This window comes from Pseudophryne corroboree, chromosome 1 (genome assembly GCF_028390025.1).
Source record: "Pseudophryne corroboree isolate aPseCor3 chromosome 1, aPseCor3.hap2, whole genome shotgun sequence".
NCBI classification, from domain to species: Eukaryota; Metazoa; Chordata; class Amphibia; order Anura; family Myobatrachidae; genus Pseudophryne; species Pseudophryne corroboree.
In genome coordinates this window covers 1,085,067,919-1,085,091,272 of record NC_086444.1, presented here as the reverse complement: position 1 = coordinate 1,085,091,272, position 23,354 = coordinate 1,085,067,919, and the positions used below count along the sequence as shown (strand labels likewise).

Genomic DNA, 23,354 nt, shown 5'->3' with positions numbered 1-23,354 from the left:
TTTACACAGACAGAAATGCAACAATGTTTCATAGCTGATTCTTCAGGCCACCTGTTAGTCATGAGGAGACATGTATGATACAATCTAACCAATGCCAATAGAATAAACGCTACAGTTTCAATCTGTGCAGCTGATACATAAGAAATACCTCTTAATCTGGGCTGTTTGAGAATTATCAGCACAGACAATATAGCACATTTATGTTTCTAGAGGCAGCAATCAAGCCAGCAATGTTCTATTCATAAGTTACAAGTGTTTGGTCACCTATAATTCAAAAGGCATGTGGAAACACTTATGATACAACTTAATAAACGCCAATAGATCAAGTGTTGTAATATTAACTCATGCAGCAGGTATATTGATATTATAAGGAATACCTCAGATCCTGCACTTTTTGATAAATAATTAGCACAGCTAATTTAGTACATATACATCTCTAGTGGTAGTAATATAAGCCATCATTGTATAATTTATTATTAATAACCAGCTGGTTACCTATAATTGACAAGGGACATAATTATCCCTATCTAACCCAGATATATTGAGTCTGGTAATATAGGAGGTGCCATTTTTAAGAGGGTCACTATAATATAGTATACTGCTGCACATCTATAACATTTATATTGAAGTGTGAGGAAAGTATTCACTCTCACTATAGAAATGGCATGATTTCTGATATAATTACCCTACATGATTACAGAGAGTCTCATTAAAATCAAGAACGCACTTAATATAATTACATAGAAATACTGGTATACTGTAGCCTACTTGCACTGTCCATAACAATAATCCACACACAAGCACCAATCAATATATTGAATGTGTCAGTTTTTAGGCAGAAGAATCCAACCTGCATTTTCAATGAATGCTCCTTAGAAGGCTCAGGAAAGATGCATCTAGTACTGAATAAATGATATATATACAGTAAATGATATTCCACTCTAACAAGGTTGCATATTTGGACATGAATAGTCCAGACTGAGTGGGACCCATTCAAGTGTGATTAAAGTACTCTATTGGAAGTGGGGAACAAGACAGATCGCTATGCCTATAATATAAGATATACACAGTGTGGACATTACAGACACTATTGGAATTATATTGTCAGCTATAATTTATAAACATAGGAGTGGGATATTCCAGACATTATAGATACTGACAAATGGTCATGTGAATATATGAAGACCAACTGCTGACAACGAATATCAGACTGAGTAAAGATTGTGAGCAATATTACATAATTGGATATAAGAACAGACACGCGGACACATTTTAATCTTTAATCACATTTATTATTTAATTGCACCTGTGGTATATGTTGTATATGTCTTGTTTTAACCTCTATGTTTCGTCTATACTCGTAGTTTGTGTGTTAGTTATTGTCACACTATTTTAATTTGACACCAATAAAAGTTAAATTTTAGGAATTTTCTCAGAAGGTTGTGATAATTAGGTCACCCTTCTTTTTGTGCATCGACAAATACAGTCATTTTCTCTTTTTCTTCTTTTGCATAATCTCTCCCTGACTATTTCTTCACTTAAACAATTATCTAACCACGAATCCTTACTGTCACTATCACTGTGCACTACTCCCACTGTCAGTTCTTCTCTGGTGAACACTGATGAAAAAAATGTATTCAGTATTTCCGCTTTTTTTTTTTTTTAATATTAGATTTTTATTGAAATTTTGTACAAATTATACGTACAATTGAACATGTAAGTGACAAAATAAAACAGAAATAGGGGAAAAGACAAGTACATCACATAACATAACTAATTAAGACAAGGGAAAGGAAGGTTAGGTATCAGGGACATCAGTGAATAGCAATAAAATCAGAGTGTAAACCTAATGAAAGTGGGGAGGTCTGAAACCCGTAATAAATTGAGTTAAGTTAAGTTAGGAGCCATCTTGATTTGGGGAATTAAGCTCAGAAGGGTCGGGTGGGGCAGTCACGGTACCGGGTAAACTACTTTGGCCCGATTTTTCTCTATATAGGAACCACTTATCCCATTTCCTACTCGTCCTGGGAGTCCCGGGGGGAAATCCGCCCTCTGACGTTTCAAACACATAATGTTGATGAACTTTTTGTTCTATCATTAATAGCGTGGGAACGACTGCCGACTTCCATTTGGAGGCAATGGCGGCCTTAGTTGCTATGAGTATGTGACCTAAAAGATACCTGTCGTTGTTAGACATCTCACCGCTGTAGTAATGGAATAGTGCTATTAGGGGGTCAGGTGCAAGGGGAACTCCCAGGACAAGCGACATGAAAAGAAACACATCTCTCCACAGAGACCGAATTGTTGGGCATAGCCAGAAAATGTGTAGAATATCCCCTACCATACCACAGTTCCTCCAGCAACTGGCAGAGACCTCAGGCCAAATCTTGTGCAAACGTTCCGGCGTAAAGTACACCCTATGAACCAGTTTGTAATACATTTCACAGTGGTTAGTACATTTAGAGATTTTAAAGCAGGATTGAAAGATAGTTTTCCAAATATCCTCGGTGAAGACCGCAGGGAGGTCTTTTTCCCATTTGGTCTGTGAGGGGAATAGCCCACGCCGGGCCTCGGTCACAAGATATTGGTACCATCTGGAGATACCGCCTCTATTCCCGACAGGCATTAGGAGTGACATCAGCAGTTTAGAGGGGCCAGTATGGGGGACTCGGTTGGGAGAAAAACTTTGGAGCCAATGCCTCAATTGCAGATATCTGTGGAAATCTTGTTTAGGTACCTGGAATTGTTCCTGCAGTAGGGAAAATGGGACTAATACACCATCCTGCAGGACATCCTTCAAGGTGGTTAGGCCTCTATCACCCCAATGGTGTAGGTGAAGGTCTGGGATCATTGTGGCTATGGTGTGGAGAGATAATTGGGGGGAGGGAAGGGCTCCGGAGGGGAGGGATTTAGTTACGATTTTCCATGCTAACAATGTTGCCTGAACTGCCGAGTTTCCCAGCCCTTCTAGAGGGATAGAAGCCGTAGGCAGCCATAGCAAGTCAGATAGTGCGAGGGGGGAGACAGCGCTTCGTTCCAGTAACACCCATGGTTTTGGGGCGTCTTGAGTGAACCAATCTCTGGCCTGAGCGAGTAAACAGGCATTATGGTATCTCTCTAGATCTGGGTAGGCCACTCCCCCGTCACACTTCCGCGCAACTAGGGTTGATTTTGCTATCCTCGGTTTTGAGCCCCCCCACACATAGTTTGAAAGTAAACGGTTAAATCTATTGCAAATATCTTTAGGGAAGGTCCTAGGGATGGTACGGAAAAGGTACATCAGTTTGGGTAAGAGCACCATCTTTGCCGCCGCTATTCGTCCGACCCATGAAACCTCCTGCATCATCCAGTCTTTAATGAATAGTTCGAATGTTCTAAAAAGGGGGTCATAGTTACATCCCATTAAATCTTGCCCTCTGGAGATTTGCACACCCAAATATTTAAGTGACCTGAGTTGCCATGCGTATCTGTAGGTCAACCTTAGACGCCTAAGAGCGACATCCGACATGTTCAGAGGAAGGGCCTCAGTCTTAGTGGTATTTAGCTTATAATAGGAGATCGCTGCATAGGAGTCCAAGAGGGAGTGCAAATGCGGTAATGACGATTCAGGGTCGCTAAGGCATACTAAGATATCGTCAGCAAAAAGACATATTTTATGGTGCGTCCCTTCCACCACAGGGCCAACAATGGGGTCTAGTGTCCTGATCCTCTCCGCCAGGGGCTCAATAGCCAGCACAAAAATTAGGGGTGAAAGGGGGCAACCCTGACGTGTCCCATTTGTGATATTGAATGTATATGACTTGCAACCATTGGTGAACACCGAGGCCGATGGGGAGGAGTACAAGGCCAATATGGAGTCGAGTATCCTGCCTGCAAATCCAAAGCAGTCCAGGGTAGCCCGTAGATAGTCCCAGTGCAGCCTATCAAAAGCCTTTTCTGCGTCTAGAGAGAGAAGCAAAAGGGGCTCATCCCGGGCTTGGCAGCGTTCAATCAAATTGATAACCCTCCGTGTGTTATCGGATGCTTGCCGTCCAAGAACAAAACCTACCTGGTCAGGGTTAATTAGATTGGGTAGGAGTGGGGATATCCTATTTGCAACTAGCTTAGCGAACAATTTAAGATCCGTGTTTAAGAGTGCTATCGGGCGGTAGTTCTGGACAACAGCAGGAGATTTACCCGCCTTAGGGATGGTAATTATACGGGCCTCCAGCATCTCTTTCGGGAAGCATGTGGAGTCTGAGGCTTCGTTGAAAACTGACACTAAAAGAGGGGCAAGAGTAGATTTAAAAGTTTTATAAAAGTTGGCGGGGTATCCGTCTGGGCCCGGGGCCTTGTTTACTGGGCAAGATTCAATAGCTGCCACAACTTCCTCATGTGACCAGGGCAAACTAAGGGACTCAAGGGTTTGAGGGTCAATGGTGGGGAGGGACAACCTCTCCAAGAAGCCAGCAATATCTACCATGGAAGGCTGGGGGGTATTGGGATCCTCTTTAAGGTTGTACAACTGTGCATAGTATTCGGCAAACGCATTTGCTATCTCTCCTGGGTCAGTTACTTTAACACCAGATGCGGTATATACGGCATGTATGCGTTCTTTAGCTCTACGTCCCCTTAGTTTACGCGCCAGCAAGCGTCCCGCTCTGTTGCCCAGCCTATAATATTGTTGGTTGAGTCGCTGCAGGTTGCGATGAACCTCTGCTAGAGCAAATACGTTCACTTTGTCGCGGACAGCAAGGAGTTCCTTAAAGAGGGCTTTATTAAAGGGGTCACTTTTGTGTGCAGTTTCCAGGCGCGCAGCCTCCCGCTCGGCCGAGGCCTGTCTACTTTTATACTCCCGTTTAAGTCTAGCTGCTATTTGGATTGCAGAGCCTCTGACCACTGCTTTCAGAGCACACCAATGGTTGAAAACGTTTGTGTCCTTGGGGCAGTTAGTAGCTAAATATAGGTCTAAAGATTGCTGAATGGCCTGGCGGGCCTCAGGGCGGGATAGAAGGTGCGGGCCCAATCTCCAGGGGCCATGGGGGACCACTCTCTTGTCGGCTTCCCAGTTCACAACTAGTGGTGAGTGGTCTGACCAAGACATGGGTAATATATCCACCTTATTTATAGCAGCTAGTGTCCACTTATCAACTAACGCCAAGTCTATTCTAGAGTATGAACTGTGAACGTGGGAAAAAAAGGTGTAATCACGTTCTGCAGGGTGTTTGGCTCTCCATGCATCATACAGTGAATATTCAGCTAACAATTGGCCAAATCTGCCTGAAGGGTCTTGGGCTGGACTGCTACGTAATGGTCGGGTTGGGCGAGAGCGATCTGTATTGGGGTCTAGCACCATGTTGAAATCCCCAAGGATCAACAAGGCTCCTTTCGTATGCTCTTGGAGAGTTTTACAGAAGGTTCTAAGGAATTTTATTTGTTTGGTATTTGGGGCGTAGCAAGAGACCAGAGTGGTCTCCACATTGTCTAGTTGTCCTACTAAAATTAAATATCTCCCGTCAGGGTCTTCATATTTAGAGGACAGGACAAACGGGCAGTGTTGTGCTATGAGAAGGGCAACGCCGGCTTTCTTGGTGGGTCCATTTGCAGTGTAGCAAAGGGGGTAGCGTGAATTAGTGAAGAGGGGAGGATTTTGACTCTGAAAATGGGTTTCCTGAACAGCTACTACTTGTGCTCTTAGCTTATAAAAATAGTTCAAAGCTACTCTACGTTTTTGAGGAGAGTTAAGCCCCTTGGCATTAATGGAGACTATCTTCACCATTTTCAATTATAGGAGAAACTGATACCTCTGATGTCCAATATCTGTGTTGAGACCGGTATATCTGATAGGGAGGGGGAAACATATAGGAATACATGTGGGGAGACAAACATAAAATATAGGACAAAACTAAACTAAATTGATCTCTCGTGAGATCACGTCCAGTCGCCATACTAAGGCGACTGTGTAGGCTAAGGGAGGGGTTAGCGGCATAACTCCCACCCACTGCCATATTTATTCACTTTAAATCCAAGAATATAAGGACATCTTAATAACATAATAACAGATGTATGCACTTCTGTACATACGGAACCTGAAGAGCAAATACAGCGGAACACAAGTGCTCCAACATAAAAAGAAACAAGTAAAACCCAGAACTATTACTACCAACATGAGAACTGAGCCAGCGGCTCGTGTAGTTTATCCCGCTTTAAGAACAAAACCCACAGGACAGTATAATATAGACAGTCATATCCAGGGGCGCGCCAGGCACAGTTCTCCATAGAGAAAAAAGAGCAACTAATTTGGCCTAGCAGGGAATCATTGAAATGCTTCAAAACATGCACATTACTTTCGCTATGTCTAGCGCCCCCTATCTCGACAGACCGTGGCCCCTTATGCATGGGATAAAGTCTCTATCTGAAGAGTCACTGGGGTCGTAACATTATTACTATGACGGTAAAGTATCTGTCTCAGAGCCAGCATCCTCATTTCACCGGCGTCCAGTCCTGCTGAAGACGTCGGGGGGAGGAGCCCTCCGCAGGTTCCGTGATGTTCCAGGATTTAAGCAGCTTTTCTCCTTCATCTGCAGTGGAGACAGAGATAGTGGAGCCATCCCGGTGAATCAGCAGCTTGGTGGGGAAACCCCATCTGTATGGGATGTCAGCCTTTCTGAGGGCCGTAGTGATCTGGTGAAATGATCGCCGCTTAGATAGAGTGGCCGCAGATAGATCCCCAAAGAGTTGAAGTCCTTGTAGGGCAGAAGATGTGTCAGACGTCGGTCTAGATGCTTTCAATAAGGCCTCTTTAACATGGAAGTAGTGCATCTTCATGAGGACGTCTCTCGGTGCATCTCCTGGGGCCGCTCTGGCCTTCGGTAACCGGTGTATTCGGTCTATAATGAGGTCTGTAGATGTGAACTGAGGCTTCAGGGCCTTAAAGATGGTCATCGTGTAGTCATGCAAACTACTGTGTGACACCGATTCGGGGACTCCGCGTAGCTTAAGATTGCTGCGACGCGATCTATCTTCCAGATCTGTGACCTTGTCCCGTAGAAGCTTCACCTCTGCCTCCAATGCATCATGAGAGTCCAGTAGGTTGTTGTGGGACCCCACGACCTCTTCCATTTTAGTTTCCAAGTGGTCCGTACGACCACCCAGATCATCTATAGATTGTTGGCACGCCGTTAAGGTGGTGCGGAACTCAGCTGCAACTTCCTCTTTAAAGCGAGTCAAAAGCAACTTCATAGTGCCCACCGTAAGGGCCTCCCCGTCTCCAACCTTATCTAAGGACGTGGCTGACGGACGCACCTCCAATGACGGAGGGGTCTGGGGAACTGCTCCTGCTGTAGAGGGCCCGGTGGCTTTAGGGCCCGGCATTTTCGGGGATGATTTGAAAAAAGAAAGCTGCTGTGCCGGTTTTGACGTTTTGCTGCGCCTAGTGGGCATGGTAAAGCCCAGATAAAGATAGCTTAATGTATCCAAACACTGAGGATGGAGAAACCGGGAGGCTCCACTTCTCCAGAAGCTAATAAGACATCACGTGGATAGTGGCAGAGGTGAGAGAAATCTCTTGGTTTACATCGGTATGAGCGGTGCAGACAGGGCCATTGCGCTAGTTGCCCTCACTTCGATCAATGTATTCCTGGCTGTCTCAGGAGCAGGGTCAGGGGGTGTACTCCCCTCGTCAGGAAAGAATCAAACCGAGCTATGTATGAAGCGGTCGCGGTAGGGACAGGAGTCGCTCCCTTTTCATATACCCCTTTTCCGCCTTGGTGTGTTAGGCCTTTATATTGCAGCCCCCGTGAGGGCTGATGATTATAGGAGGTCAAGCCGCTCCTCAGGCTCCTCTGGCCAGCTACCCACGGCCGTGGGAGGTCACCCTGGAAAGTGAGGTGCAAGGGTGTTCGCAGGGGGGGGGTGGGGAGAGCCCACCCAGGGCAGCACTCACTCCAGGGCCTGGGCAAGCGGTGTATGCAGGCCAGGTGCCTGCTTGGAGCGCACCTGCAGCAGTTGTTGCCTCTCACTGTGCCCCAGCCAGCCCCAGTCAGCCTGATGTCGGAGGGGGAGAAGGCGCCCGCAGCGGCGCTAGGCGGACGCCGGGTAGAGCTCACTGGGAGGGAGGAGAGGCCCGCCGTCTGCTCGTCCGAGCCGGGTCTGGGGTTCGCACTCACCCGGGGGGCCGTCAGCCGTCTCCTCCTCTCTGCCGCCGGGTCGCTTCTCCTGCTCCCGTCACTCAAGATGGCCGCCGCTCGCGTAGCGGAGCTCGTCAGGCAGCTCCGATCCGGGACTCCCCTCTCCTCGTCCCCCGGCGAGTGGCACTGGTAGGTTGCCGGGGATTCACCAAGGGGGTAGTGGTCGAGCGGGTCCTCCAGACGCCTCGGCGATGCAGCCGCCCAGCCGATGGGTGCAATCCGAACTTGAGGTCCCGGCTTCGTGACAGGGAGTAGGCCGCAATCCGCGGGAGCCAGAAAACCGGCTCCCCGATTCCGCAGCTCTACTTCCCCTCTTTCTCCCTGCCTCAGCTCGACAGTCAAATGTCCCAGGGTCTGATTTGGGAGGTTGGGGAGGTTTTATTTGGTTTTTAGCTCCCAGGTCCCTGAGAGCTCACTGAATTTGCTGCCTGCTCGCTCAGCATCCAGGCCACGCCCCCAGTATTTCCGCTTTTGATTCGTCATCATTTATCAATGCTCCAAATTCATCTTTTATTTGACCTATGTTCTCCTTTTTTTACTCTTTTACTGTTTATGAATGTAAAACATTTTTTAGGATTGGTTTTACTCTCTAGAGCAATTTGCTTTTCGTTTTCAATTATAGCTGCTCTTATTGCTTTTTTGCATCTTTTATTGCATTCCTTGTGGTACTAGAATGAGTCCTCCTTTCCATTAGATTTAAACGCTTCTTTTTATCGATTTCTGCCTTGACCTTCTTGTTAAGGCACATCTGTTTGAGTTTGGTACTCCTGCGCTTACTGCCCATGGGAATACATTTGTGAATATTGCTACTATATCCAGAGTCATTTTATCCCTAGTTGGGTCGTTGACTAATTGAGTCAAGTAGTGATCATTTAACATATTTAAGAACCTGTTGCCCCTAGCTTTAACACATGAATCGTTACTCCAATTAATATCAGGATAGTTAAAAACCCCAATCACTAGGATGTCCCCCAATACCGCAGCCCTTTTGATTTGCTGCAAGAGTTGTTTTTCCTCATGTATGCTAATATCTGGCTGTTTGTAGCATGTGCCTATAACTAGATTTTTTGCATCAATTCCTCCACTTGAGATTTCAGACATACACCTCCTCCTCTTTTGCTTGCCCTGTCCCTCCTGAAAAGAAAATACCCTCCATGTTTGCAACCCAGTCGTGAGAGTCGTCCCACCGTGTTTCTGTAATACCTGTAATATCATACTAGCCTTTGATGCTAACAATTCCAATTCTCCCATTTTACTTGCTAGACTTCTTGCGTTTGCAAGCATACATTTTAGTTTAGTGGTTCCCTTATCCGCTTGTTTTTTTAAAGGTATCCTATCACGGTTTACTAGAGCCTCCCTAGAGTTACTCTTACTGACTGACCTTCTCGCTCCCTTTCCACCCCCAACATACTTAATACTGCCCACCTATAAGGTACAAAAAGCAGCCCATTAATATATAGGATGAGCCCTGATTTCTGAAAGCTCAGAGCTGGTGCAAAAATCAAGTATGTTAGTGATGTTAAAATTACTGTACTGAATGCCACGAAAAGTGCCACAAACTTTATCTTATCTCAGGAATCTTGCTCTGCAAAAAGGAATTTTGTTTTTGCACCTTACTGCAAGGAATGCTCTTGCTATGCCAAAATATCTGCTATCTTGCTCTGCAAACTCACACAAATGTAGGCACACCTGTGCCCATTTTGTTCTTTGTAAATGACCTCTTCAGAGGTTACAGATAAGCCCATTTTTTGTTAATACGTGGTGTATAAAACTAATTTAATAGTTTGACAGATTGTCTTTTACCTACAATGATTTGAAACATTATGCTGTCTACTGATGACATTTAATTCTACTGCAATAGCTTTCCCAGGTTTGTATCAGTATATATGGTATGTGCTATATTATTTTAAAAACACATTGAATAATATACTAAACATGTAAGATTCCATTTGCAGTAAAAAAAAAGAAAAAATGTTTTTCTTCTCTTCAGAATTCCTTCTGGTTCGGTTTAGGGGGCTCTACAATATTCTTAATTCCTGCCATCATTTTTGCTGTCAAGTTAGCAAAGTATTATCGTAGAATGGACACAGAAGATGTTTATGATGAGTAAGTATATATATATATATATTTATTATTTGCAGGTCATCGATTAGTCTTTAGTAGTTTAGCTTTCTCTCAGAAGTTTATATGAAGGTGGTCAACATATTATTTGAAAAATACAATGAATGTAAATTCAGTACGGCCAACTCAATCACAAAAATACCTTGTTAAATCAAAGTTTATTCAGTGATTTGATGACCTTTCCAAAATCATCACAAGTTGGTAACACTTCATTTTATCTAATGAGCAAGAAGTTAAGAAAATCAGAATTAAGCAAACAGATTTCATTGGTTATACTCTCTGAATATTTTATTTATTCATCTATTTCCCAGTGACCAGAGTCTACCATTGTCTGAGAAATAATATGATATTTGGTGGTAACTGTGCAAAGTATTGATGTATTTTATTTTATGTATTCCCCTTTCATGAATATACAAACATACAAGTAAAGAACATTGTTTTCTCATCTTGATGGACAATTTGTGCTTATTTTAATAATTTTCTTATTTATTTACGAGGGTGGAAAGTTTTGTCTTCATTCTTGTACTATATATTTTATTTTCTTCATTATAATGTGAGTGGTTTGGACAATCCATTGTTGTTGCACTAAATGCAATAACACATGCATATATTCTTACATAGATACTCTAATACGCTGAAAGTTATTAACCATTTGAGTTCCTCTTGATGATTGGTTCTAATTTATGGCTGATATAATCTGTTAAAATGTATTAATCAAGCCATTATCAGTCAGTCATATAGTAGATATTCTGACCATGAGACAAACTATAATGTAACACCCCCTGTGACAGTGGACGGCATGATACGCTGCTCTGTGTGTTATGTGTTAGTGAAGAGAGGGGGGGAGTGATACAGTCTTGTGTGATTTGTCCTGTCAGAGAAAGATGGGCAGAGTATCATCACAAAACTGTAGTGATTGCGGTCATACCCCTTTAACACCAAACTTATAACCCGGGATATTGTCGGGACAACCCAGGGCCAGGCTTGGTTTAAAGCGTCGATCTGGGTTGTGCTACATAGGAATCCTACCCAGGTAGCCAACCTGGCACCGACCCGGGTAGCCTGCGGTGTGAACCGGATTATGCTAAAAGTATACAGAGAACCGGATCACTGGCACTTGGAGATAATGTCACCTCTAAGTACTGGCAAATGAGAGACCCGCCAATAACCCGGGTTCAGCCTGCGGGGTGAACTTGCTTTCAACCAGCTGTGACATGGCTTGAAACAGTGTTAAGTAACCCAAGTCAGACTCAGGTTTTGGGTCTGCAAGGGGTGAGGGCAGAGGAGGCTATCTCGGTTGGGGCCCCAGGGAAGAGGGGAGGAGTTCCTGAGGGCCCCTGTCACCAAAATTGTTAAAGAGAAGGGGAGTCACCCCCATTTATGTTGAGAGGGATAAACACTAAACTGAAATTATTGATAATGGCTAGTATACAGTATATGATATCCATAATTTACAACCAAATATCCAATATTAGAGGGACGTTTTTCTATTTTTTTTAATCTATCTATTTTTCTAGTCAGTGAGGTATTTTTCTTCTATAAGATTAATATGTAAGATACTGCTCACATCCCATTAAGGGCCCCATTTAATAACAAGTGATATGCTTGTTCTCACTCGTTACTCATTTTAAATGTTGCTTCAACCAATCAGCTCCTGTTATTTTTGAAACAGAACCTGTAAAATGACAATAGCTGATTAGTTGGAGTACTATTAAAGATTAGTAATGAGTTATAACAAGGATATTTTGCCCTCAATATGGCACCGTATATATTAAATATTGGTGACACATGGGTTCTTAGCCTGCTTAAATGATCAATAAATAGAACATTTATTCCAGTAAGATAATGTAAGTTACAAAACTTGGTATATGTAACATTTCCAATGACCAAATACATGAGTGACATTTATTCTGAGTTTTTTCTGTTACAGTACCTTTAACAAGTGAATGAAGGTGCATTGTTATTCAGAAATAACTGGTCTCTATGAAGCAGCAGAAGTACAGTACTCGGGTGACTGAGTAGGGATGGGGGAGAGTAGAGCATGTCCTACAATATTTCTTCTGCTCCTGTTCTGTAATCTGTAAAACCGCCATATGCACTGTAAAGGCATCTAGAGAGATCAATCAGTATACAAAGGGTTGAAGGCAGTCCGAATGCAGAGATACATAAGACTCAGAAAACAGATACAGTAGTTAGATAGGACTTGCGATCACAGTAAGGGTCTGGAGTTGCGACAGTATTATGTCTGACCTAGAATGCAGGCCAATATCATTATTTTATGGCTATGTTATATTTTAAAAACACAACTATTATTTCCATACTCTTTTTCCTGGCACAATCGTGGGGGTCATGGGCTATGAATAGGTTTTGTATTTTTTAGCTAATGGTATTTTAATTTATCATAATTTTTCAGCATATTGGCAGATAAACTGAATTATAAAATTTGAATTAGAACTGTATCTTGGTGACCTCACCTAACTAGGCTTTCTTCTCTTGTCTACAGTACTTCTGTTTCAGGGACTTGGCATTTCACTTTATGATAACTGTTTTTACCATTGAACTTCCAATCATGCCTGTTTATTTTGTTGGTATTCACTCTCTGAGATCCTTTACCCGTGTACCTTATCCATGTTTCTTGTATTTTGCATTTACTGGTGCAAACAGCCCATATAGCTTAATTGGGGTTAATGGCGATATGGGTACGTGCTGCATTTTTTTCAAGGTGCTTCTTGCATTTATGATTTATTATCCAAACATAAAAATCATCGGTTAAACTTGAAATCCACTAAACAGCACATAATTATCATTTTTGTAAGCTTAACTTCTATATTCAACCTCTTTTAAAGTAATTTTCCCTTTTTTTTATATCTTGTAGTGTTGAAACTGTCCCCATGAAAAAGTAAGATTTCTGTGTGATTTTAATGTTTTTCTTTACTTTTTTTATACATTTTTTTGTATAATATTTATAAAAGGGGCTATATTGTACTTTGTTTTACTTTTGATGTGTTAGTCTGTGCTTATCAATTAAGTTACTACCAGGTGCACTTATTTTTCAATTGTATGCTTGCTGTAAAATTCTGATAACATTTCTTACATATTTTTTTTTACAAATTTTAGGGTTTTTATTGCATGGATTTTGTTTTTAATATTATCCTGTTATTGTTCCACAGTGTCACAAGCATATTTTCATATTCAGGGTTACTTTGTTATCTACATTTTTACCCCATTCTTTTTTTGGTTTTCTTTCTTTTTTTTTTTTAGACATGATTGCATCTATTTATTTTTCTCATGCAATTGTTTTATTACAGTATGGAAAATGGTAATAATGGTTATCATAATGAGTATTTGTATGGTATACGCAATCCTATAATGACAAGGTAAAATATTTTCTTAACAGACAATTTTTAATGCATGCTTTTGTTATATCTGCATGATATTAACATTTGCACAATGGTAGTCAGCATGGACATACTGTAATATATTTTTAAGCTCATCATTTAATTTAGGAATTCATAAATTTTTGTTTAATTACTTGGAAGTTATTATGAAAAGCCTCAGTCCAACTTCTGATTAAAATTCCCCCAAAAAGTTTGCATGTTTTTTATGACGTGTGCAACTTTGATACAGGCCATACGTCTGCCCCACGATTCCTCAACGCAGATCAGTGATTTGCGACCCAACAAGGAATCAGGGAAATTCAACTTGTTAAATTCCCCAACTAACCGATCCCGGACATTTTTTGTCAGAATCGGCAAGTCAGGGAAATCTAACATGTTGAATTTCTCTGATTTCCTGAGCCAGCCATCAGCAAAACAGAATTGTGGAAATCAGTTACAGATGTATAAAGCCCCTTTAATCTAATGATGATAAATAAATATTTAAGCATTTTTGTGAAATTGTATTGGAAAAATATTTTTTTTTAAGTAGGACTGACGTTTTATTTTTGTGCATGCCTGTTATAGTTTTATGTAAATGAAGCATGGGAATTTTACTTATGTTGTGTAACTTACAACAATTTGTACAATACTTGTATATTTTTATCATTTGGCTAAATTTACTATTAAATAAACTACTTTACAGATGTACATAATGCCATCTGTAAAATCTGATTTAAGATGGCCATACACCCCTCCATTACCAGATTTTCATTCCAACCAGCAAGTTTGTTGGTTGGTTGGTCGGTTGGTCGGTTGGTTGGTTGGTTGCTTGGTTGGTTGGTTGGTTGGTTGGACAGAAAATCTTATCGTGTCATTAAATGCAGTCACATGTTAAACCATCTTTAGTAGCATGAAGTCACAAAATATAAAGGCATTTAAAATATATCAATACAAACCTTGTAGGTAATTTGTAGATACACTCTATATAAAGCATAAATATTTTATAGGATCAGAGAGCCGAGATTAATTTATTTAAGCTTACTTTACTTTATGAAGGAAATAAAAAATATATAACTTTAGAAAATCGTATTCATTTACAGTAACTGGCTTTTTGAATTGTACAAGAAAAACAAGATATCGATTTTACCATGAACCTTTGACCACATTGTTTATAAAATAGAGAATGATTTCAGGGCTGAATTTAAAGTGCAGAGCTTTTCAAAGCCACCACATCTTCAGTTTCAGCTGCTACATTTTAAGGGCCATTTTTGTTTTGACTATACAGTAAGTGCCCCTCTAAAATGACCAAAGCAGCTTAAAATGTTGCTTTTTGGAAAAGTGCCTCATAGTACATTTAGCCTCAAAGTCTCCTTTAATAGAATGACAAATAATGTACTACAAATAGCTCCTAAATAACTTACTAATTTGTTATTTTATGTGTATAATTCATATGTCTCCCTGTAAGTGTTATTTTGGATGCACCACTCAGTAAAGTAATGTAAATTACACCTAGCTGACTTGATTGCGCTATTGTTGAACAACATAAGCTCGTCCTTGTACACTTTTCGTTTTTACATTATATATCACAAGCCTGATGTGACTTAGACGCTCTACAAAATGCAGCGATTCTTATGCGCTTCCTGAATTTTAGTGTTCTGGGCATTTAGGATTAGTAATTTTGTCACACAGGATTTGGTACAAGGGCGCAGATTAAGATGAGAAAGTCGCATGGTCTGTGGCACACCAATTGGGCTGCTTGGTGCGATTTTAGGATAGGTGTATATGGACACATCTGTATGTTTAAATTATGCATCTGTAGATTAGTTGTATAGTGTTTAAAACCCTGAGAAGATTCAAAAGAGTTAAGAATTTTAGGAGGAAGTGGGAGGATACTAATGGTTCAGCAATTATGTGATTCTGGTACAGTGATTAAGACAAGAACTTAGAGAGTGCACATGATGCAGACACTTTTATGCTAGATCAGTCACTTATAGTTGCCCTCCCAGGTTGCATGTGTCCAGTGTGCCTTTCAATCTGAGTTATGCAGCCGAAGATAAAATGACTGCATGAAACAGGCCATAGTGGTTCATCTCTGCACCACTGTCGAAAACCTAACAAGGTTGTGTGGTGCTAGGGAGAGCGGTAGTGAATGGGAGGTCCTAGCTGCGTTATTGCAGCATGTGCTTAGTTACTTGGTCCTTCTACTCATATTTCCCCGCCACCTCAATTTTAAAGTAACAACCCTAAATGTTTGATCGCCTAGGTGCAGTTTTAAAGATTAACAATGAAAATATATGTACTATGTACTGCTTTAGAGCCCTATTTAAATTAGAACATATCTATCTATCTATCTATCTATCTATCTATCTATCTATCTATCTATCTATCTATCTATCTATCTATCTATAGCTATCTAGTATTGTACCTTAAATAGAAAGATAATTTATACATGTTTATTGCCATGTAATGCAAGTCTGTCACTTTAAACTCGCTCTCCATCTCTTGTGAAGGTGAAGAAACTTACATTGATTTTGACTGATTATTAACAGTTTCTTATATAGCGCAGCATATTCCGTTTGCGCTTTACAATTAGAACAACAGTTATAGAACAAAACTGGGCAAAGACAGACAGACAGAGGTAGGAAGGCCCTGCTCGCAAGCTTACACTCTATAGGGAAATAGGCATTGATACACAAGGATAGATGCTACCTGATGAACATCATAGCCCCTTAAACACTGAAGCCTGGGGCTTTCTCAAATACCTTCCTTATATTTTGCCAGTGGTATTGCAATGCCAGCTTCTGCTGTGTGGATTTTAAAGCTGCATGAGTTTCAGTGTTACAGCATTTAAAACATTGTTGATTTCTCCTAAATCAATGCTGGTCTATGACTAGTGACCTTTCTTTTCTATACCACGTTCCTTGACTCTCCTACTTGAATAGCTTATCTTCATTTGGCACCCTGAGTAGATTCCCTCGAGCTTCTGCCCCACCACGTCAAGATGATTGGTGAAACTTATCCAGTGGTTTGAGAGTTTGGAGGTATCTTAAATGTTCTTTGTAGCTTAACTCTTGTTACTCGTCGCTCCAGCTTTCACTGCTGTCCTTTATTGTTACAAAATATCATTCACTATGTCTCAGACAGACACAGCTTTTTATGTGTTATTATTCTCAACAATCATAGCTGCACTTTATTGCCAGACGAAACTACGGTCAATAAAACATATGCAGTAAATATTCATACCTCATGTATTGAAACATAGTGAACTAAACATATGTGATTTTATTAGAAGACTTTTGTACTAAATGATGTATTTAATTTTATTACACAGTGAAAAATGAAGATGAAAAATACAGTAAGTTATCTGTAATTGCCAGCTAAAAACAACAAAACACTATCTTACAACTGCATGTATCTATTTAGGTAAAATAGATGAGTGGGTGCTTTATAAACCCTTACATTAATTTGACAATCTAATACATCGCTGCCACACACTGCCAACCACAAATTCCTGTAATTGGCTAAAATGAAGATAGGCAGTTGGTGGGGACAAATGTGGATTCCATGGTTGTTCCAAAAACTGGAATGTTGAGAATATTTTTGTATTTTTAAAACATTGTTTTTGTTCTATGTAAATTTAACCTACAAATGAAAACATGTATGTTCAATACTTTCTTCAAATACTAATTTAGAAATTTCTTGTCTTTTCTATTGTGAAAAAACTGTCAGAACTGTATGTTTTTGTTTATGTTTACTTGTGCACTATTTATTGTTCTGTTGCCTGTTTTATGCTTTATTCAAAGATATATGTTTTACAATACTGGTTTTGGTAGTATGTAAACAAAATAATGTTACAATGTGTAAATGAATGTTACTTAATATCTTAATAGTTTAAAATAACTCCTAGACAAGAGTATTGGGTTATAAGGCACATCTCCAAATGTAGCTATATGTCAGCTGACATTCAAGATGAGCTACAGTTGGTGAATTGTAAATTCTGCAATGTAGGACTGGTGTACAGACTTGTAATTTTTAGAACTAAACTTTACAAATACAAGTGTCAATTTTCAAAGCTATTATTAATTATACCTGCTCTGTCATGGAATTTATTGTGATGGCTGTAATTACTTTTCTCTTTGGAAATACATTCTGTATATGCCTTTTCATTGTTTTAGTAGAAAGTCCTTCATGAAATGTTTCACCTAATTGTGTATCAGAGAAGCAAGTGTCTATTCATTCCATATAGGTAAATGATATTCTCACTTTTGTCACTTTAGTGCTGTTGAACAGTGGTAGAAGAGAGTGGAGACACTGGTAAGTATAGCTATTAAATATCGTAGGGAAATGCTTATATGTGACATGATGGATGGGAACCACAGATAAATATGTGGTAGAATTAGTTTTGTTTTAGCAACATGCACATAAAGTTAAAACAATTCCTCAATATCAAAGTTATACTAATGTCAATAACAAATGTTAGTTAAGTAAATACCCCTTATGTAGGTGTTACAGAGGAGGGCTGTCACCCATTATCGTCATTCAGAAACAAGGTATATAGATGACAGTGGTAAGCCCCATGCAAGCTGGGTTTGTTCTTACAGGTTATTTGTGCCCTCAGATCAGTATTTCAATCAACTTCTTTGTTCCAGCTGAGATGGATACAAAGGTAACACTACAACCCCCACAAGGAGACTTCTTTGCTTTGAGAATGGAGAAGGTGTAGTCTGAGGGAGCAGGAGCAGGGTGGCGCTGAAAATGGGCCTCCAGGATTCTTTTCTTGAGTGCTGTAGGAGTGTGCACACACAAAAAGGGGTGTAGCTATGCATTACCTGGGTGCAGCAATGCATCACACCCCATGTAAGCATGCAGGCTGAGGAGAGCATTGGGAGGCAAAGCTTCTCAGCTAGGCCTCCAGATTACCAGACCCTTCTGCCAGTTCAGCCATGAGCAGGTGTGACTATTGGGGGAGGTTGCAAAGTAGTATTAAGCTATGACCATGCTGACACGATGCAACTACGCTGTATGGAAATAGAGCAACTACTTGTGCATAGAGATGGAGCCACGATCATCTAGCCTTCTCTGCTGTGCCTAGGTGCACCAAGGTTTATTAGCATAAGCCTTTCATCTACTGTTCTCAGCTGCAATACAACACAGAGAGAACAATACAGCAGGGGATTAAGTCATTACAGCAGGCGATTAAGTCATTACAGCAGGGGTTTAAGTCCGACTGCGCTGGCTCAGTTAATCCTTTTAAAGGGATAGATGAGCATGGCTCCATCTGTATATCTTATACCCATGAAGCAATGTCAGTGCAACTAGGTCAGTCCTAAGAATGAAAACACAGTCAGGTATTATGATCACCATCTTTAAAAGATTGTGGGACTTTTTTTAATTTTATTATTATTTATATATATATATATATATATATATATATATATCTCCTATATAATAGCCCAGCTCTGTGACTGTGTGTATAACGCATCTCTCATTGGGTTAGTGGCAGGTCTATCACACCCAGTCCACAGCTGATTGGGCGAGAAACACCCTCCCACACAGGTTACATCCAATGGGAGGCTCTGCCCTTTGCCTGCTGTGTTTTCATAGAGCAGGATTACCAATGAGACAGATGGAGCTGCAGCTCCAGCCCCACACCCCAAAATAGGCCCACTGCATCTGCAGCAACATACCCTCCAACACTTTACACATAAAAATTGATACAAATTCGGAAAGGGGGCGTGGTCATGGGCACACACGAGTGACCACGCCCCTTTTCCCATTCTTTCAATGGAAGCTTGGAGAGTCAATAATCGGTACAGACCATAAAAAAAAGGGACTGTACCTGCCAAAAAGGTACAGCAGGAGGCTATGCCACTGCATCTGCATCAAGTCTCTGCGCTGTAGATAGGGGGGGAAATCCTTTTACTGCAGCGTCGTAAGTCCTGCTGCCAGTCCGCCTGCCCCCTCCACCATCAACAATCCCCACTCCCTAGCCGCAGCACAGGTGGAACAAAAGCTGCTGCGGCCACCGGCATTCATGTGTATTAAAGCGGCACAGCGGAAGGCTTTCATAGCCCTCCCTGTGCCGCAATACTCTCTGAGCCCCGGAGCCTCCTCTGCACGTGATGTCACAGAAGTGCCTACCCGCCACAACCACGCCCAGATCCCCAGAGGCCCTGACTCCGCATCACAGCACCTGGGCTGCCAGCCTGGAAGCCCTGAGATGGATAATGTAATGGATAGAGTGGGTGATATCGCGGAGGGTAATGTCTGGATGCTGAATCAATGTAAAAGGTGACAGTGCTGTGCAGTGCAGTGGGTGTGCAGTCAGGGCCGGTGCTAGGGTGTTCGGCGCCCCCCTGCAAACTATAAATTGGCAACCTCACATACTTTACAAAGGGACAGCGCACATAATACCCCCTGTAGTAGAGACACTTACACATGTAATGTCCCCTGTACCAGAGACGCTTACACATGTAATGCCCCCTGTACCAGTGACGCTTACACAAGTAACGCACCCTGTAGCAGTGACGCTTACACACATAACTCCCCCTGTACCAGTGACCTTACACACATAACGCCCCCTGTAGCAGTGACGCTTACACACGTAACGCCCTCTGTACCAGTGCCGCTTAGACACGTAATGCCCTCTGTACCAGTGACGCTTAGACACGTAACGCCTCTGTATCTGTGCTGCTTAGACACGTAAATGCCCATGTACCAGTGATGCTTACACACGTAACGCCCCCTGTACCAGTGCCGCTTACACATGTAACACCCCCTGTACCAGTGACGCTTACACAAGTAACACCCCCTGTAGCAGTGACGCTTACACAAGTAACACCCCCTGTACCAGTGATGCTTACACACGTAACGCCCCCTGTACCAGTGATGCTTACACACGTAATGCCCCCTGTACCAGTGACGCTTACACACGTAATGCCCCTGTATCTGTGCTGCTTAGACACGTAACGGCCCATGTACCAGTGATGCTTACACACGTAACGCCCCCTGTACCAGTGCCGCTTACACATGTAACGCCCCCTGTACCAGTGACGCTTACACACGTAATGCCCCCCTGTACCAGTGACGCTTACACACGTAATGCCCCCTGTACCAGTGACGCTTACACACGTAACGCCCCCTGTAGCAGTGCCGCTTACACACGTAACGCCCCCTGTACCAGTGATGCTTACACACGTAACGCCCCCTGTACCAGTGACGCTTACACACGTAACGCCCCCTGTAGCAGTGACGCTTACACACGTAACGCCCCCTGTACCAGTGATGCTTACACACGTAACGCCCCCTGTACCAGTGACCTTACACACATAACGGCCCCTGTAGCAGTGACGCTTACACACGTAACGCCCTCTGTACCAGTGCCGCTTAGACACGTAACGCCCCCTGTACCAGTGATGCTTAGACACGTAACGCCCCTGTATCTGTGCTGCTTAGACACGTAACGGCCCATGTACCAGTGATGCTTACACACATAACGCCCCCTGTACCAGTGCCGCTTACACATGTAACGCCCCCTGTACCAGTGACGCTTACACAAGTAACACCCCCTGTAGCAGTGACGCTTACACAAGTAACACCCCCTGTTCCAATGATGCTTACACACGTAACGCCCGCTGTACCAGTGACGCTTACACACGTAATGCCCCCCTGTACCAGTGACGCTTACACACGTAATGCCCCCCTGTACCAGTGACGCTTACACACGTAACGCCCCCCTGTACCAGTGACGCTTACACACGTAACGCCCCCTGTAGCAGTGACGCTTACACACATAACGCCCTCCGTAGCAGTGACGCTTACACACGTAACGCCCCCTGTACCAGTGCCGCTTACACACGTAACGCCCCCTGTACCAGTGCCGCTTAGACACGTAATGCCCCTGTATCTGTGCCGCTTAGAAACGTAACGCCCCCTGTACCAGTGCCGCTTAGACACGTAATGTCCCCTGTACCAGTGGTGCTTACACACGCAACGCCCCCCTGTACCAGGGATGCTTACACACGTAACGACCCCTAAACTACAGCTCCCAGCAGCCCTTAGCGCCAAAGCATTCCGGCCCTTAGGGCTGCTGGGAGCTGTAGTTTATTGAGTGCATCTTCTTCCCTGTAATGTGGCGCGTTGGGACACTGGCGCTAACAATAGTGACTGGCTGCTGTGCGAGTCTCTGGGAGAGCCACCGCCAAAGGGAGGACAGCAGCTTAGCTGCTGACAGAAGGAGAAGCAGGATAAGCATTACCCGCCCCTCCCTCACTCACAGTACCTCCGGGCTCCATCCGCAGCACCCCCACACACACCCTCCAGCACCCGCTGTAGCTCAGGACCCCCTCCCCCACCCACAGCAACCCCGCACCCGCCCCTCCCCGCCGCACCACCGCATTCGCCCCTCCCCCAACTGCTCCTCTCCAACCCGTGGTGGCTCCGGACCCCCACCTGCGGCACCACCGCAACCGCCCCTCCCGCGGCACCCCTGGATCCCATCCGTGTCTTCCCCGCACCCGCCAGTCCCCCAACCAAAGCACCTATTAGGTGATTCATTAGGCCCTGCGTGCGCTGTTCACCCCATTGCAAGGGGCTTCTCACCCCTTAACCATCGCACGCTCTTTGTCCGTGCAATATTTAACCACTCACACAATTATGATTGGAGGTAATACTCCATATAATAAAAATATTGCATGCCACAAGGGTGTGCAAGGGTTAAGGGGCGTAGCCCCTTACGACGGTGTGAAGAGCGCCCGTAGGGCGCGATGAATCACCTAGTGTTTATATATATATATATATATATATATATATATATATACATTTTATTTATTTATTTTCAACCAGTTTCACAGTTGTAAATAGCCTGATCTTTTCATTTGAATACAAATGTAATGATAGCCCTAATGGAACTCATAGATTGAAAAAGTACTTATAAAGTATTTTCTTCCATTACCAGTATATAATCACAGTGTCTTCTACTTCTAGGTGCAGTATTATACTCTGAGAAAACACTACTCCAGCCTATGGGGAACGTATGACACATTACTGGCTGATGTACAGTTAAAGTTGATGGATTTTCCAGAGGATTAAACCATAATTTCCAAGAAGAACATTTTCACGTGGACTTTAGAGAAATCTTTACAATTATTGATTTTCAACAATTCTTACATAAGCCTGTCACTTCCAAGAAGTAATTTTATGCACAGTGGAACGGTGGGGTTAATAAACAGTGATTACACCAGACTTCATTTTTGTATCGATAAATTTTGTATTTATACCCACTATTTATTATGGTGTTTTAGTTGTACATGTTCGGTAAAAAGAAAGAAAACAACTGGGACCACATACCACTGATGTTTGTAAACTTTCACTTGCATAGTCAGTAACAGTAAACATTGTTTAATAAAATCTTTTGTTCTCCAATTGTTGCAGACATTGCAGTTTAGTAATGTATTATTATTAAACAATATTTGTAAAAAGGATTCTGTAACCCATTCACAGGCCATGCAACTATTTGTTTAACCTGAACCAGTTATCATGAGATTGCAGCCTGAAGCCGGCTACACACTAGAGCGACAGTCAATCGTCCTGATGGACGGGCAAATTCACTTCAGGCTGGGCCACTGGAGATTGGCTGTACACATGTGAAGGATGGAATTACTTATCGTTCCGTCCTTCATTAACACTA

At 42.5% G+C, this 23,354-nt stretch overlaps 1 protein-coding gene across 1 annotated transcript in view; it reads left to right on the top strand.

Moving 5' to 3' along the window:
- PROM1 (prominin 1) overlaps window positions 1-23,089 on the top strand; it is a 359,429-nt gene extending 336,340 nt beyond the window's left edge. The window contains exons 24-28 of the mRNA XM_063921206.1: window positions 10,159-10,274; window positions 13,165-13,188; window positions 13,598-13,666; window positions 17,944-17,980; window positions 22,652-23,089. Of these exons, the coding sequence (XP_063777276.1) occupies window positions 10,159-10,274; window positions 13,165-13,188; window positions 13,598-13,666; window positions 17,944-17,962 (228 nt within the window). The 3' untranslated portion in view covers window positions 17,963-17,980; window positions 22,652-23,089. The remainder of the gene's footprint in view (window positions 1-10,158; window positions 10,275-13,164; window positions 13,189-13,597; window positions 13,667-17,943; window positions 17,981-22,651) is intronic.
- Window positions 23,090-23,354: the final 265 nt, after the last annotated feature.